Genomic DNA, 17,911 nt, shown 5'->3' on the forward strand with positions numbered 1-17,911 from the left:
TGTGTTACTCATAAGTAAAAAAATTTCCAAAATAAAAATATTTTATCATGTTAACCACCCGAATTGATCTCAATTTTTAGATAAATATACAGTATATCTCTCTAAAAAAAATGTCCAAATATTCTTTTGGGTTGATACTTCAATTTAACCTCGATAAAATGTTTAGGAATTATGATTAATTTTGAGTCGATTAATAAGGTTGCGGTGCATGAGTTCCAACGGTCTAATACACCATAGGGGCGAGAATGAATTTCAAAGTGAAGGAATATGATGGCAATGGTAGTGCAGAAACTGCACTGCAAAAACAAGCAAAACCAAACTGTTGTATTTGTTATCTTTCGTTAGGGAATTGAATCATGTTGAAAAAACGAAGAATAAAATGAAGTGAAATTGAGATAGAGCCAAAACTAAAAATGAAAAACATTAAAAATAAATTAAATTTTTTTATTAAAAATTCCTAAAAATATTCTTTAATAAATAACTGGAAAAAACTGTATTTTAACTGTTTTAATACGATTCAGAATTTCAAATTGATATATCAAACCAATACTTTAGTTCGATTCAATAATAGATAAATTGAAATAATTTAATCAAATTTAAGTGATATTTTTCTATAATCCATTTCAATTCAATTTTCTTAACATAACAATTTGTACTCAATTTAATTTTATTTCTCTTCTAAAAAGATTGACAATCAATTCATGTTAAGCATGTGATACATACTTGAAATCAAGTGTGAAAATCTAATTTTAAAAATCAAACTAAAAATTGCAATTGGCCAAGTTTACTATATAATTTAAAATTAATACATATTTTTTATAAAAAAAAATCTGTTGTTGTTATTATTACACAAAATGCAGATGGTGGCATAAAACAAGAAATAATTCAACAAGGTCAACTATTCAACAACCATGTGTTATTGTTTTTTTTATTCTTCACAAGTTTAGTACTATCAAAGCAATTTCCAGTGTTATATTAAATTCCACAGACAAGTTTCACTGCATCTTCTTACTCACTAAAATCACTGGTCCCACACTCATCACAAATAACGTGCTCTTCAATTGATTCAGTCCTCCCAATCACATCAAATTTCCTATATAAACCACACCCCTAATCCCATTCCTAACCACAACACAACACAACATTTTCTCAAAATAAATTTCTCCCTTTTTTCACTCTCTCTACTCAACAACATATACAATATCTAAATGGACAACCTACCAAAATGTCAAGCAAATTATACTACACTCACTCCTTTAACTTTCTTGATGAGAGCTTCGGCTTCTTATGCAAACCGTCTCTCACTTATCCATGATGCAGCCCGGTTCACTTGGTCACAAACTTATAACCGGTGCCGCCGCCTCGCCTCCTCCCTCCGCGCTCTCAATATCGTCAAAAACGATGTTGTAAGTCTTTCAGAATATCTGATAATAGATAATTGATGTATCTGATCTATATAAAGATGATATATTATTTATTTAATATAGTTTAAAAGAGAATCATAGTAGTTTCATTACGATTAAAAATTCATGTGATAATTTATAAATATTCTTTACTTAATGAAACAGGTATCAGTGTTGGCACCTAACATTCCAGCAATGTATGAGATGCATTTTGCAGTACCTATGGCAGGAGCTGTGCTAAACACTATCAACATCCGTCTCGACGCGAAGAACATAGCGACAATTCTTCGACACGCGGAAGCGAAAGTCTTCTTCGTCGACTACGAATTTGTGTCCAAAGCAAAAGATGCTTTGAGGTTACTCATGGAAGAAAAAGATCAACAAAACTACTCGTCACTTCCGCTAGTAATCGTCATAGACGACATCAACACTCCGACCGGGACCAGACTAGGCGAGCTCGAGTACGAACAGATGGTTCATCGTGGTAATCCAAATTACATTCCAGAAGAAATTCAAGATGAATGGTCGCCAATTGCATTGAATTACACATCAGGTACAACTTCAGAACCTAAAGGTGTTGTTTATAGTCACAGAGGTGCTTACCTTAGTACTCTGAGTTTAATCCTTGGATGGGAAATGGGTAGTGAACCTGTTTATCTCTGGACATTACCCATGTTTCATTGCAATGGTTGGACTTTCACTTGGGGTATTGCTGCAAGAGGAGGAACTAATATTTGTATCAGAAACACTGCAGCATGTGATATATATAGAGCCATAAATCTCTATAACGTGACACACATGTGTTGCGCGCCGATTATTTTCAACACTATTCTAGCAGCGACAGCGAGCGAAAAGAGGCCGATAAAAACTCCGGTTAATATACTAACCGGAGGAGCCCCTCCGCCCGCGTCGCTGCTAGAGAGAATCGAGCCGCTCGGTTTTCATGTGACACATGCTTACGGACTAACGGAGGCAACGGGGCCAGCACTTGTTTGCGAGTGGCAGAAGAAATGGAATGAGTTGCCGAAGACGGAACAGTCGATGCTGAAAGCGAGGCAGGGGGTGAGTATTCTAACACTTGCTGATGTTGATGTGAAGAGTCTTGAAACAATGGAGAGTGTGGCAAGAGATGGGAAAACAATGGGGGAGATTGTTTTGAGAGGAAGTGGAATCATGATGGGGTATTTTAAAGACGGAGAAGCCACGGCGAAGGCGTTCGGAGACGGTTGGTTTAGAACCGGCGATGTTGGTGTTATACATAAAGACGGTTATTTGGAAATCAAAGATCGATCCAAAGATGTGATTATTTCAGGAGGTGAAAATATCAGCAGTGTTGAAGTTGAAAATGTTCTTTACAGTCATCCAAACATTTTAGAAGCTGCTGTTGTTGCAATGCCACATCCAAAATGGGGTGAAAGTCCTTGTGCTTTTGTGTCACTAATGAAAAACAATGAAGATGAGAAAAGTGATTATTCTTGTGTTACTGAGGATGAGATAATTGCTTATTGCAGAAAGAATTTACCACACTTTATGGTACCTAAGAAGGTTGTTTTCATGGAGGAATTACCAAAGACTTCAACAGGCAAAATTCAGAAATTTGAGTTAAGAGTCAAAGCTAAATGTTTTGTGGTGAATGAAGAAGATGAGAAAAATAAGAGCAAGAACAAGAACAAGAAGACTAATAATAATAATAATAATCAAGTGAATCAAAACAGTGACCAGATTATGGTTCTGTCTCGTCTTTGAAAGTTTTCTATAAAGTCTTTGATTAATGAATACTAGTACTGTGTTGTGTACATATTGAGTTTGGAACTATTTAATTTACCTGTATTTAAATAGTTCACACTTGAACAACTCTGAGGCTATTTTCTATATGCATGTTTTGATATGCTTCAACTTGTTATGTGGAAGAATGTAAGCATGTATAAGTAATAGTAATAACTTTTTTGTATTATACTTTTCTTGTTGGTTGTTTCCTCTTTGTTGGTTCAACGTTTCTAGTTATGTGCTCCAAATTATTTAATTTTACTACTTTTCTTTTTGCTCTCAATTCTATGATTACCTCAATGGAAATAGGCTTTTACATACACAAAATTGAATTTTTTATTATTTTTTTATTTTTTTTATCTATCGATTTAGTGGTCGAAATTTTACTCTTAAAAATTAATATTTAAATGTTGCAAATTTGAATATTTAAATCATTTTATTAAGTTAATGTTAAGTAGGGCTCACATGGTTTAAAATGAAAATAAAGATCTGCAAAATATACCTATTTTGTTTAGAGATGGACATTTATAACTAATACAAAGTAACCGACTATATACTTTTTAATTAGGTGGACAATTTTGTGTCAAAAAAAAATTAGGTGGACAATTTTATTCAAAGTCTTTTTCTATGAGCACTTGGGAACATGGAAATTCTCAGCTATCACCATATACAATTACTCTATGGTGGTCCTTATTAAAAAATAAATAAAAACAAATATTTTATTTTTGTGTTACAATTTACATGTGTAAGTGTTTAATGAAGAAATTAACTTTTTTATAGAGAAATATTGACGTGTTCATATTTCCAACTTCCAAGTCTTTTTATCTTATTTTTCACTATTGCTATAAATTATTAACAATTAATAATTTTAAATATATTTTAAAATAATAAAAAAAATACTAATATAAAAATTAATTTTATAAATTTAAAAATAAACAATATTGTGAAATGTTGCGGTTGCATTCAGAAATAGACAATATTTATGAAGTGTTAAAGTATTTTTGAATTCGAAGATAGACAATATTTGAATTCGAAGATAGAGAACACTTCATGAAGTATTACAAAATATGAAATAATATAAACTCCAAATGATTTGAGAATGCTTGAAATACTATAAAAAATTATTCGGTTACGATTCTGAATTTATTTGATTTAAATTAATATTTTTAATAATCTTATAGTATTGTAAATAATGACAACTGAGATTTCCGTATTATAGAATTGAAAAAATCATGATTTTACAATAATAATTAATGGATAATGTTAACTTTATGATAAAAGTTAAAAACTAAATAAAAAAATATTATCTTTAAAAATTATATACTAATTTTAATAAAAATATATTTTTAATTTTTTAATTTTTTTTAATACAAATTTATTATAAATAGATTTTTTAATCTGTGCTTTTAGGACACAATTAGCATTATCCATGATTAATTAATATGAGTATTTTGAATTAAAGATAAACAAAATGCATTACAGTAATAGTTCAATAATTATGATATACTTAATTTTATGGTTTTCTTATTATCGAAATCAATGCAGTAATCATGATTTTTGTTTTGAGAAATTATTACATATTAATTGTTGAATGATTATATATAATTTTGTAAATCATTTATATATGTAATGTTTGAAAAGAAATTTAGTAATTGTACCATATACTATTTCTGTTTTTTTTTCCGTCGTTTTATTTTATATATTATAATATAAATCATTTTATAATATTATTGAATCATTAATATTTTTTATTATTGTTTTCTTAAATATTTATTATTTTTTCTTTTTAATTATGTTAACTTATTTTTTTATATCATTAAAAATGATAATTTTATAAAATCCTTCATAATTTTTTATATTTATACCACAATTATTATATACCATAATTATTATATTTTTTAATAATTAAAAAAATAAAAAATAATTTATAATAAAAATGGAGAAAATAATAAAATTATTCCATATGACATTTGTATGTCATACTGTCATATCATTGTACTTCAATGAAAAGTAATAATAAATGTGCACGCACAGTAAAGGATTCACAATATATTATTGAATACATGTTATGTGTTCATCATGATTTATAATTCTTTGAAGCAATATATTTTGTTCTATTTCATTTATGACATGAATGACAATAATTTAGTCTCAATCTTTCGGTGTCAGGCTGAATTTCTTATACAAACAAAACATAAATGATAATTCTTGTAAGACACTGTGTCTACCGTTTGGCAATATAATTTTTAAACGAAACAATGTATCTATCCATTACAATATAATAAATGTTTTCACACATGTATACACATTTTCATTTTCATGTGTACGAATGATTTCTTGGAATTATATATAATAGATTTGTATCAGTATTATTATTTTTTATCTTGTCCGTTTTAAATATCATTAGTATTATTATTTTATTATTGTTATAGTTAATTTTTGAACTATTATATTAAGACTTGTTAGTTACTAAAGTGATTAAATTAATTTAAAACTTATGATTCTAAATTATGTCATTTAATTATAATACTACTGCTAAGCGAATAACATGCATTTCTGATTCGATGAAATTTATTATTATAAGATATATAAAAATTATTTAAAAATGGATCATGATTTATATACATTTCTGAATTTAAAGTTTAATGTGATTATTGAATTTCGAGATGCGCAATTCTTGTAGAACCTTATCACGAAAGATAAGGAATTCGAGATTCTTACAAATGAAGAACCTTGTGAAGAATTTTCTCGACGGATTGTTGAAACACAAACTGAAAGTTCGTCACAGATGGTTGAAAAACAACCATAACTTAGAATAAACAAGAGGGTCTGAAAGGCTAAGGATCTAGGACCGAATAAAATTGATAGTCAATTTATTTCTTTTATTTAATGGAAGGAAATAGTAAGAATTTTGTTTGTAAGATTCTTATTATTCTTCAAGTGGAAGATGATCCAAAGATTTATAAAGAATCAATAACTTCAAGGGACTTATCTTGTTTAGAAGAAAGTATCATAGTGTGATGGTACACTAAACACCTACAAGTCTAGATTAATTACCAATGATGTTTTAAAAAAAATGTTTATCATTTGACACACATGCACTAGTAGCAAGCACGACGAAAATTAGAGCATCTTTTGCATTAGCTTCTTTGCATAACCTTATAGTTCCAGAAATGGATGTTAAAATAGCTTTCTAAATAGAGACCCCGATGAGGAGATTTAAATGGAGTAGCTAAAAGGTTATGTGGAAATGAACAAAAGGTGTGCAAGTTTGACAAATCTTTGCATGAATTAAAACAAGCACCGAAACAATGACATCAAAAGTTTAACTCTGTCATTATAAGATTCAACAATTAAGAGGAGACACATAACTTATGGGGGGGACTTTTCAAATAATTATCGAAACACAAACTCAAAGATTTTTCATCATTAAAAGGGGGAGATTATGAGGAATACGTCTTATATCTAGTTCAATTTTGATGATGACAAAAGATTATCAAAGAAGAAAAGGTTCAAAAGTGTCATGCACATCAATGATGAAGTTGATCGAGAAGGTTTAACATATAAATTCAAGTGAACATAACTAAGGTACTCATTGCAATTCATACTATATTACTTTAAATTGCTCAGAATTTCATCTCTCACTTCATCTAAAAATCTTCTTACATAATCATGCATGACTACATAAAAACCTTCTTCATCTAATTCTTGTGATAAGTGTTTGTACACAAAGCTGTGTGAGAATATTGTGATATTCCATTGTCTCTATGTTGATTACATATTGATCATTAGAAATGAGATGAATAGAATTTTAGAAAAAAAAGAGGTTTCTAACTTCTACATTCAAGATGAATGATCTTGGACTAGTTGACTGACTTTTGGGATCAAAGTAAATCGAAATAGAGGGGGTTATGAACTTAGTCAAACACATTATGTTGAGGAAGTACTTGACAAGTTCAAACACTTACATTTCAAGAAAGTGAATACTCCATTTGATCATAGTGTCAAAATTCAAAATAATGATGGAAGAGTTGTGGCTCAATTGGAATATGCAAGTGCATATAATGTACTATAACCGACATAACATTTATAATTAGTAAAATGAGTAGATTTCACTCGCAATCCAAATGGTGACATCTAGAAGGCCATCATTAGGATTTTTGGCTATCTTATGAAAACCAAAAATATTGGTCTCCATTATGGTAGATTTCTTGGCATATTAGAAGAATATACTTACGCGAGTTTGATATCAAGTGTTGAATATCATAAATCTGTATTTGTGTGAATATTTACACTAAAGAATTGGAGTTCGAGGCTCTTTCTTTCGCTGGTGAAAAAGTTAAATGGTTGACGGACCTTCTATTGGAAGTTCCATTGGCTAAAGGCAATGTTTCAAAGGTGTTGATACATTATGGTAGTCAAGCCACTTTACATAGAGCATACAAAAAGTGTATAATAGAAAGTCTAGGCAAGTGGTACTTAGACATTCTTTCGTGAGAAAATTGATTAAGGATTTAATCTTTTCATTCACAGAGATTTAGTAAAGATTACCTCGAGAGGTATGGCATTGAAACTCCTTGAATAAGGGTTCCGACAATGGTAGCAACCCAATATGAAGTTAACAAATTTTAACCTAAGATTCAATGGGTAACAACAAGTCTTTGATTGAATGGTTGTGCGATATTTTTTTAGAATGTTGACTATTACATATTGAGGGTTGAGTTTTTTCAAACTCTTAATGAAGTTTTATACCGAGGATATGTATCTCAAGAAATAGATACAAAATAAACTTCACCTATATGCATTTCGAGATGGTGTCGTCTCAAAGTGAGAGTTGGAGTTTCTCTCATGAAAAATTCATGAAAACAGGAAAAGTACATGACCATAAATAGTGCAAAGCGAGAGATGTAGGCAAAGAACCACTAAAGAGTGTGTGTACGGTAACGTCAGTTTAACCACAAGGATAACAGTTCAAAGCATTGCTTCCTAACATTCCGATTAAACTTTGCGTTATCTTTACTAAGGTTAAGTTCAAATCGAAAGATACTTAATTGTATTAACATTATTTTCCTCTCTTTTTCTGGAGTTGGTCTTGTCATTATTAGAACAAGTGGAAGATTGTTTTAAATTAACAATTAATAATCTTGAGTGTGTTCCAAAATGACAAGAAAATATTGAAGTGAAGATTAATTTTTGAATTCAGAAATAGGCAACACTTGTGAAGTGTTGCAGTATGTTTAAATTCATAAATAGGCAACACTTGTGAAGTATTGCAGTAGGTTTGAATTCGGAAATAGGAAACACCTCATAAAGTATTGCAGAATGTGAAATAGTACAACCTTTGAAAACTATTGTTGTAGGCAAAAAATGCAACATTTGGTAAAAGTGTTGATGTAGGAGAAATAATGCAATATTTGTAAAATGCTGTTGTAAGTGAAACAATGCAACACTTAGCAAAAGTGTTGCTGAAAGTGTGTGTTTCGTCAAGGGTCGCAACCTTATGTAATAACACTAGTTTGACCTATAAATTGAGCATTTCAGATTCAGACAAACACATTAGAACAGTCTATCTTCTTCTATAAAATTTTAGATTTGATCTTTCCTACATTCGAGTTTTCATCTATCTTGTGCAAACTCGAGTATAGGCTGAAATTATCCTTGTTATTCTTGCGTACAAACTCTAAGGCGATTTGAGAGTGTTTGAAATAGTATAAGGAAAGTGATTTGTTCACAATTCTAACCTCGATCCATTTGATTTAAATTAATATTTCTAACATTTACTACCATGGATTTTGATTTTAACCTCAAATACATTTTTGTAATTGCAACTATGAGTCTTTATTTGTTAGAAATATTTTTCATCAACTCTTTTGAAGGGCAGCATACACCTAATTCACCAAATTTATATTCCGCATCCAAATTATATTTTCCAAAAAAATATATTATATTAAATTTCCTTTATCTCATCTTTAATGGTCTTGGAATCTCGTATTTGAATTTAAAAAATATTTTAAAAATAATGTCAAATTCTTCTATTAAGTAGTACATAAGTGGAAAGTGTTTACAAATTTGAACATTACTATAGCAATTAAGATTCACATTTAACAAAAGCGATTGTAGTCTCAAACTCTTTCTCTGACATCATATATACACCAAATATTTTTTAGGATGTATTTTCAAAGGGATCATGTTATACTGATCTTACACGTCTAACTCTATTTAGGGAATAACTTAGGAATCTATGTGTGAGATTTCATATGAAGCGACCTTATTTCCACACTTACAAATGTGAGTTTATCAAGAATCTATGTGTGAAATTCCATATGAAGCGACCTTATTTCCACACTTACAAATGTGAGTTTATCAAAAATACTCATGTAGTTAAGTACTCTACTCTAAATAATATATAAATCTCAGTAATATTTTCTATTACCTCAACCTCAAATAATTTTTGAAATAATTCTTATATCGAGTCTAATATAATTAGTGGGATACCAAAAATTTCAAATGATGGTTGCCAATCTAGATTGTCTCTTATGCTATTATTATTGTTCTCGAAGAGTTTAACACTTGGATCATATGAGTTACAAGTAAGTTTACAATTAAAGTACTTTTAACTTTTTCAATATAGTGAGACTGATCCAAAGAAATTTTGTATATGACCGATAAAAAATTACATTAAATTTTGTAATTTCTTAATTAATGATAACAAATAATTTGTGATACTCTAATTGATGGTCTAAAATAAAATAGAGTAATGATAATTGACGTCATTGATTTTGTAACCTCTAACTCTAAATTTATGGCATTAAGTAAATTAGAGTAAATAACAATTATCAAGAAATTGATTGTTTAGTAACAATATAAGTAACCGATCTCATCCGTTGATACTGAGATATGATGGACGTATCAGATTAAATGACACCGTCTATAAATTGGTCATCTCCCTGTCTATAAGATTCCATCACTTTACATTCCATCTTAACATATGTGCTACTAAGGGGGAAGGGGAGTGAAACCAATTTGTGTGTTTTGTGTGTTTGCTAATATGGCTTCGTCATCAAATTCTAGTATCTGAAAATTATAAACTTTCAAGATCCTTATATTATTTTAAGAAAAGTTAAAAACCACTTATAATAAAAAATCGGAGGGATGATTTTACACTTATGATGTTTATCACCCTTAAATTATGATATGATGAAGTATTCTTTCGAGCATATTCGTTTTTTTTTTCTTGCTGTCATTGTATGTCGTAGCTTTGTAAATGTTTTCAATATATACGGAAACCTGGAAAATTGAAAGAATACAACTCCATTACGATATAGCTAATTAGTTGCGTGCGTTCAATTTGCATATATCGATTTTGATGTAATTGTTTCTTTGTACCTGTATTGTATGATGGAACTGTTTCATAAAACCGAAAATGGTTTTCAATCAATGTTACTGTATTACTCAATTATTATCATATACATGTATACTTAGACATGCTTTATTTATTATTATTATTATTGTTGCAAAGGTTCTTTATATATAAGCAAGATATAATAAAGTATGTGTGATAACGTGATGACATTCACATACATGAATATTCATCTTTAACTTTATTTATTTAATTTTGATGATGTAATTATTATCTTTGTGAATGTAACTTTTCGTTAGATGTATTTTTGTATGATTTCAAAACTATAATACTTTAACGTTTATGTATATTAGATGGTATCCTATAAGTCTTAATATGCATCTTAGCATTAGGAAGCATATAAATATTTTGGAAATGATTTAGAAAAGGTTAGAAATGATTCTACTCGGCAAAAATGTATTTTTATGCAAGAGACGGGCTTATGTATCGACACGACACATGTTGATGAGTTTTAAAACCTGTAACTTCAGTTTGATGTGTCGATTGTGGAGGAGTTTTAGGTCGACACAGAAGAAATTTTTCTTCTATGAGTCGACACATGACTTACATAGGAGGAAGACACATACGATGTATTTTTCCAAAAATTCATGATTTTTTTAAATCTGAGAGAGAGAGAGGTTGAATTTTAAATTGAGTTGAGAATCTTTGAGGGTTTCAAATAAGAAAATCAAACTGAGGTTTTCTTTCAAGATCAATTGGTGATTTGAAGGTTTTGGACAAGATTACGCAAGTTGAATTCAACCGAGTGAAAGCTTCAAAGAATAGTGGATTCGGTCGAAAGAGTAACGGTAACCGGAAGATCATCTTGGTAAATCTTGGGTGACAACAATTCATAATTTGGAGTGAAAGCTTTGAAGAACATGGTTCTTGCAAAGGAGTAGCGTGAGATGGTGGATCAAATTGGTATTGTTGGGTGACTTGATCAAGCTCAGATCAAGGAAAGAGAACAAGTTAGGATCAACATCAAACATAGGATTTATAGGGTTGAATTGCTAATTTTCTCTTGTAAACAATCTTTTACAAAGTAAGATTGATATCTCAATTCCATTTGCAATTTAGGACAAACGTAACCATCGTGAGAACGATTGGTGAACTGCCTAAACAAATCCTTGTGTACTCTCTCTCTCTCTCTCTCTCTATATATATATATATATATATATATATATATATATATATATATATATATATATATATATATATATATATATATATATATATATATATATATATATCTTTTACTTTTCATTTGCAAATTGTAAATTCGTAGATTGTGTGATCAATATGTTTGGTTAAACTTTTGTTGATAACATTTTGAAAAAAGGTTTTTTTGTGTTGATTACAATCCATTAGATTGTAGTTATTTTTTCAAATCAACAAAATCATAGAAAATTCTAAAAGAAATTGATTGCACACAAGGTGTTCTATAATTTACCCCAATTAAGTTTTTGTGTATTTTGTCATTGGAAATAGCCTCCACCTTTAGCTATGTCATTTATACGATTTTTTTTGTTTTAAAACATATTGATTTGTTTATCTATCATTATCATCAATTGGTTTTCATATACGCATATCTAAGCTTCTGAATAGTGGTTCGGTTTAGATGATTTGATCTGAGTCACTTCTGCTAACCGTTAAACTTTTCAAAACAATTTTTGTAAAGTTTTGATAAGTCACTCGCTAGTACACTTATGGTTCAACTCACGACCTTGAATTTTGATTGGTCGCAAAACATGCAAGAGCACACCATTGAGATGACAAACACTATAACAAGGCTTAAGTCTTTGGGTATGGCAGTAGATGACTCTTTTATGGTTCGGTTTATTCTGAACTCGTTGCCGTCTGAGTATGGTGCATTCCAAGTTAACTATAACACAATAAAATATAAGTGGGATGTTAATGAATTGATTGGAAAGCTAATGCAGGAGGAGAACCGACTGAAGAATTTTAAGACTCATTTTGTCAACCTAGTTCATGGAGCTGGAAAAACATGAACCCAAAGGCCAAGAACTTTAAGAAAAAGGAACCTACTAAGAAACATTTTAAGTGCTATTTCTATTCGAAAGAAGAACACTTCTAGAAAGATTATCCTAAACATAAGGCTTAGTTTGAAAAGAAAGGTATGTATAAAACATATGTATGTACTTTTGAATCAAACTTAAATGATGTTCCTCATAATTCTTGATAGCTTGACTCTAGTGCTACTACTCATGTATATAACATGATGCAGGGATTCCTTACGATCCAAACCACAAGTCAAAGTAAGATGTTTCTCTACATGGGAAATCGTATGAAAGCTCCAATTGAAGGCATAGGGACTTATCGCTTGATCCTTGATACTGGATATCATTTGGACCTAATAAAGACTCTTTTATGTGCCTTAAATGTCTAGGAGTTTAGTTTCCCTTTCAAAGTTAGACAATTGTGGGTTTGAATTTAATGGTGGACATGGTTCTTTCAATTTATGCAATAATAATAAAGTTTTTCGTTCTTGTTATGTTATTGATGGTTTATATAGATTTAAACTCCATGATCAATTTTATGAATCTTTACTTACCAAACATGAAAGTATAGGAATTAAGCGTAACATGCTAAATGGAATTTTTTCATACTTATGGCATAAGCGCTGAGTCACATATCCAAGGAAAGATTAGAAAGGTTGGTAAAGAATGAGATTTTACAAAATTTAGATTTTACCGATCTTTGCTTATGTGTGGATTGCATTAAGGGAAACAAAACCAGACATAACAAGAAAGTTGCTACAAGAAGCAAGTAGCTTCTTGAAATCATACACACTTATATATGTGGACCTTTTTACACTCCATCTATTGATGGAGAAAAATATTTCATCACCTTTATTGATGACTTTTCACGTTATGGATATATCTATTTGCTTACAGAAAAGTCTCAAGCAGTTGATACTTTTTATATTTTCATTAAATAAGTCGAAAGACAATTAGATAAGAAAATGGAAATCGTAAGATCTAATAGAGATGATGAATATTATGGAAAACATAGTGAAACGGTACAATGTCCAGGGCCATTTCCAAAACTTCTTCAAAGTCATGGTATTCGTGCACAATACACGATGCCATACACACCACAAAAAAATGGTGTAGCAAAAAGGCATAATCAAACACTAATGGATATGGTTAGGAGCATGATGAGTAATTCATCATTGCCCAAATTTTTGTGGATGTATGTGTAAAAGACTGATATGTATTTATTAAATAGAGTTCCTAGAAAGGTTGTTTCTAAAACCTCTTTTGAGTTATGGACAAGTAGGAAACCGGGTTTAAGGCCTTTGCACATTTGTGGTTGCACAACAAAAGCAAGAGTACATAATCCACATGAAAAGAAGTTAGACTCTCGAATATTAAGTGGTTACTTTATTGGTTACCCAGATAAGTCTAAAGGGTATATCTTTTATTCTCCTAATCATAGTCAAAGAATTATAGAAACTAACAATGCAAAATTCCTTGAAAATGGTAAAGTTATTGGGAGTGAAGAACAACAAAATGTTGATATAAAGTGAGTTAAGGTAAATGTCACTTTATCTATAAGTATTCCTTTGTCAACATTTGTTCCAAGTGTTGTTCCAGTTGTTCAAGAACATTCTAATAACAATGAATAATATTTGAATGATAACACTCCAAATGAAGATACTAACTCACAAGTCTCTGAACTAAATGAGTCTCAAGAAGTAACTTTAAGAAGATCTCAAAGAGAAAGAAAATCAGTTATTCCAAGTATTTATGAGACTTATTTGTTAGGATTAGACTTACAAATTAATAAAGATCCAATTGTTTTCTTAGAAGCCATGAATAACGTTGAGTTACAGAAAGGGATTGATTCCATGAAAGAAGAGTTAAAATCCATGCAAGAAAATAAAGTTTATGAAATATTCGAGGTACCTAAAGATGCTAACGAGTTAACTGTAAGTGGGTCTTTAAGATCAAGCGAGACTCAAATGGAAATATCAAACGATATAAAGCCCGACTTGTTGCTAAATGATATGCTCAAAAGGATGGTGTTAATTATAAAGAAATATTTTCTCATGTTTCAAAGAAAGACTCGTTGCATATTATCATGGAACTGGTGGCTCATTATGATTTAGAGTTACACCAGATGGATGTGAAAATAGCCTTTCTGAATGATAGTCTTGAAGAAGAAGTTTATATGGACCAACCTGAAGATTTTCCAATCGAAGGAAAATGTGATATAGTGTGTAAACTGAAAAAATAAATATATGGACTAAAAAAAGCCTCAAGGCAATGGCACATCAAGTTCAACGATACCATTCCCTCTTACAATTTTAAAGAAAATTTAGTTGATAAATGTATATATCAGAAGATCAGTGGGAGTAAGTTTATGTTTTTAATCCTATATATTGATGATATCTTTCTTGCAACTAATATTTTAATTATGTTGCATGAGATTAAAGAATATCTCTCTAAGAATTTTGAAATGAAATATTTAGGATAGGCATCTCTAAGAATTTTAAGTATAATGAATTTTGCACATAATTATTTACTAATGAGTTATAACATGAATTTCTAGAAACACTTGGGAGACCATAATGAAATTTTATGAGGGGATTAAACACCTTGTTCAATAGGGTATTAATGTTTGTGGTATATGGAAGGAATTATGTTTAGAAAATAATACATGACCGCCATAACCCAAACTTAGTGTTCTGATATACTCAGATAATTATGTATTCACAAGGATGAGATTTAATACATTAATGTTTATATATCAAAAGTTGTATGATGGTTCTATCAATTTTGGGCCAAGTGGGAGATCTAAGAAATTACATATAATTTTGTAATCTCTTAATTAATGGCTCAAATAATTTTTGATACTCTAATTGATGGCCTAAAATAAAATAGAGTAATGAAAATTATCTTCATTGATTTTGTAACCTCTAAATTTATGGCATTAAGTAAATTAGAGTAAATGACAAAAGTTAATTGTTTAGTAACCACTACAAGTAACCGATCTCATCCGTTGATACTGAGATATGATGGACGTCTCAGATTAAATGACACCATCTATAAATTGGTCATCTTCCTGTCCATAAGACTCCATCACTTTACATTCCATCTTAACGTGTGTGTCTAAAAGGGGAGAATGAGAGAGAAACCAATTTGTGTATTTTCTACTATTCCTTTTTCATCGAATCCAGGTATGTGGAAATCATAAACTTTCAAGATCCTTATGTTGAATGTTTGAATGTTTTCGCTGAATATTTATTTAATTATCTATTAAATATTATATGACCTAGTAATCTTAATATCAAAGACTACATTTTTTATGAGATCTTTCGTATCAAGGTTGTTACATAACAATGATTTCATGTTATTAACAATATGAACGCTCGAACCAATTAAGAGAAATTCGTCTACATAGAGACATGTGATAATGCAAATTCCATTTTCAGATTTATAGTAGATACATTTGTCATGCACATTCACTTTAAACACATTCGAGATAATCAGATTGTCAAGATTTTCGTGCCACTATTTAGAAGTTTATTTTAGACCGTACAAAGACTTATCTAACTTATAGACCTTAGTCTCTTGTCCTTGAGTCACGAACCCTTTAGGTTGTTCAGAATATATTTCTTCTTATAAATCACCATTTAAAAAAGCAATTTTAACATTTATTTGATGTACCTATAAGTTATAAATAAAAGAAAATGAATTGAGTACCCTAATGAATGTTATTCTTGTAACAATTGAAAAGTTGTCGAAGAAATCAATATCCTCTCATTGTCTAAAACCTTTGACTATAGGGAAGGCCTTATATTTCTCAACGACTCCATCAAGTTTTAGTTTCTTTTTTAAAATACACTTACAACCTATATATTTGATTCTAGAGAATCCATCTCATCATTTAAGGAATTCTGTCATAAGTTAGCGTCTAGATAAGACATATTTTCATGGAGGCTTGTTAGAATGTCCTCTATGGAAAGACTGTGAAGTCATGTTATAGTCTTTCAAAATGGGTTCTCGTGCTTCTTTGAGGTTATGCTTTTTCATATTTGTTGCTTTTATTGCTACTAATCATGGAAATGTACCTCAATTTAATTCCTCCACTATTTCTTGATTTAAAATGGAATCTAGTTTCATCAAAGTCAACTTCATTTGACTTTATCATAACCATAGCATTCAGGTCATGAAACATGTATGTATTGTTGTTAAATGCATACCCATTAAATACAAAGTTATGATATTTAATATAAATGTTGATTCACATTAGGTCAGGGATACTAACGTAAGGCAAACAACCATATTTTAAAAGATAAGACAAGTTAGATTGTCGGTTCTTTTGAATTTTATAAGTAGAGACATTACTCTTAGATTCAGAAACTATACTCAGAATATAACATATAATTAATAATATTTCCCCCCACCAATGAGAAGAATCACAAGAATATAGCATAATAGAAACAATAAATTCAGTTAAGGTTTTATTATTTCTTTCAGATTTACCATTCATTTCAAGGGAATATGGTGGATTAGTTTCCTGTATAATTTTATGCCATTTATAAAATTCATTAAAAAGGTTGGACTAATACTTTATTTTTGTTTTTATTATGAAGCCTTTTAATTTTTATACTGCATAGATTTTCTATTTTAGTAACAGATATCTTAAACGTGTTAAGAGAATCAATTTTATTTTTCATGAGTTATACATATGTATAGTCAGAACAATAGTAAAAAATGGTGATAAAGTAATGTTTTCCATTTCTAGTTAAAGTTTCATTAAGTTCACATATATCTTAATATATTAAATCTAAAGGCTCATATTTTTCAATGACGGATTTATGTGAAGTTTTTTTTGGTTACTTTAGCACGACTACAAAAATCACATTTTTCTATTTCCTTAGTAGTTAATTTTGGAATTAATCCTAAATTGATCAAGTTCAATATCATTCATTTATTTGCATAGCATAGTATAACATGCCAAATATTAAAAGCATATAACATATAAATCGAATTTGTAATTTTATTCATGTCAACATTGAGTTTAAACATGTCATCACGAGTGTACCATTTCTTAACCAAATTAACATTTTTAGTAACGGTGTATAAATCTCCCACAATAGTCTGAGTAAATCCAATATTATTCAAGAAAAAATAGGAAACAACATTCTTCCTAATATTTTGAGCATGCATAACATCTTTGAGAATCGAAGTCTTTCCATGAGTGAACTTGAGTGTTGCCTCTCCAATTCTAGTAATATTAGTGGCGTCAACATCTCCCAACAACATTTTTATATCATTGAGATTCGTGTGTGTTTTGAAAATAACATGAT

General features: G+C 29.8%; 1 protein-coding gene across 1 annotated transcript; it reads left to right on the top strand.

Moving 5' to 3' along the window:
• Nucleotides 1–1,114: 1,114 nt before the first annotated feature.
• Nucleotides 1,115–3,357, top strand: LOC127084291 (trans-cinnamate:CoA ligase, peroxisomal). The gene is made up of 2 exons (XM_051024711.1): nt 1,115–1,406; nt 1,569–3,357. Exons 1-2 carry the CDS (start codon nt 1,209–1,211, stop codon nt 3,147–3,149), a joined length of 1,779 nt encoding a protein of 592 aa, XP_050880668.1. The 5' UTR covers nt 1,115–1,208; the 3' UTR covers nt 3,150–3,357.
• The last annotated feature ends 14,554 nt before the right edge of the window (nt 3,358–17,911 follow it).

This window comes from Lathyrus oleraceus, chromosome 5 (assembly GCF_024323335.1).
Source record: "Lathyrus oleraceus cultivar Zhongwan6 chromosome 5, CAAS_Psat_ZW6_1.0, whole genome shotgun sequence".
In the NCBI taxonomy this organism is placed as follows: Eukaryota; Viridiplantae; Streptophyta; class Magnoliopsida; order Fabales; family Fabaceae; genus Lathyrus; species Lathyrus oleraceus.

Excerpts from the sequence above, each read along its gene's own strand:
- LOC127084291 (XM_051024711.1), top strand. The coding sequence starts at position 1,209 with ATGGACAACCTACCAAAATGTCAAGCAAATTATACTACACTCACTCCT. Across the intron at positions 1,407-1,568 it reads ATATCGTCAAAAACGATGTT|GTATCAGTGTTGGCACCTAA; the intron begins GTAAGTCTTTCA and ends TTAATGAAACAG.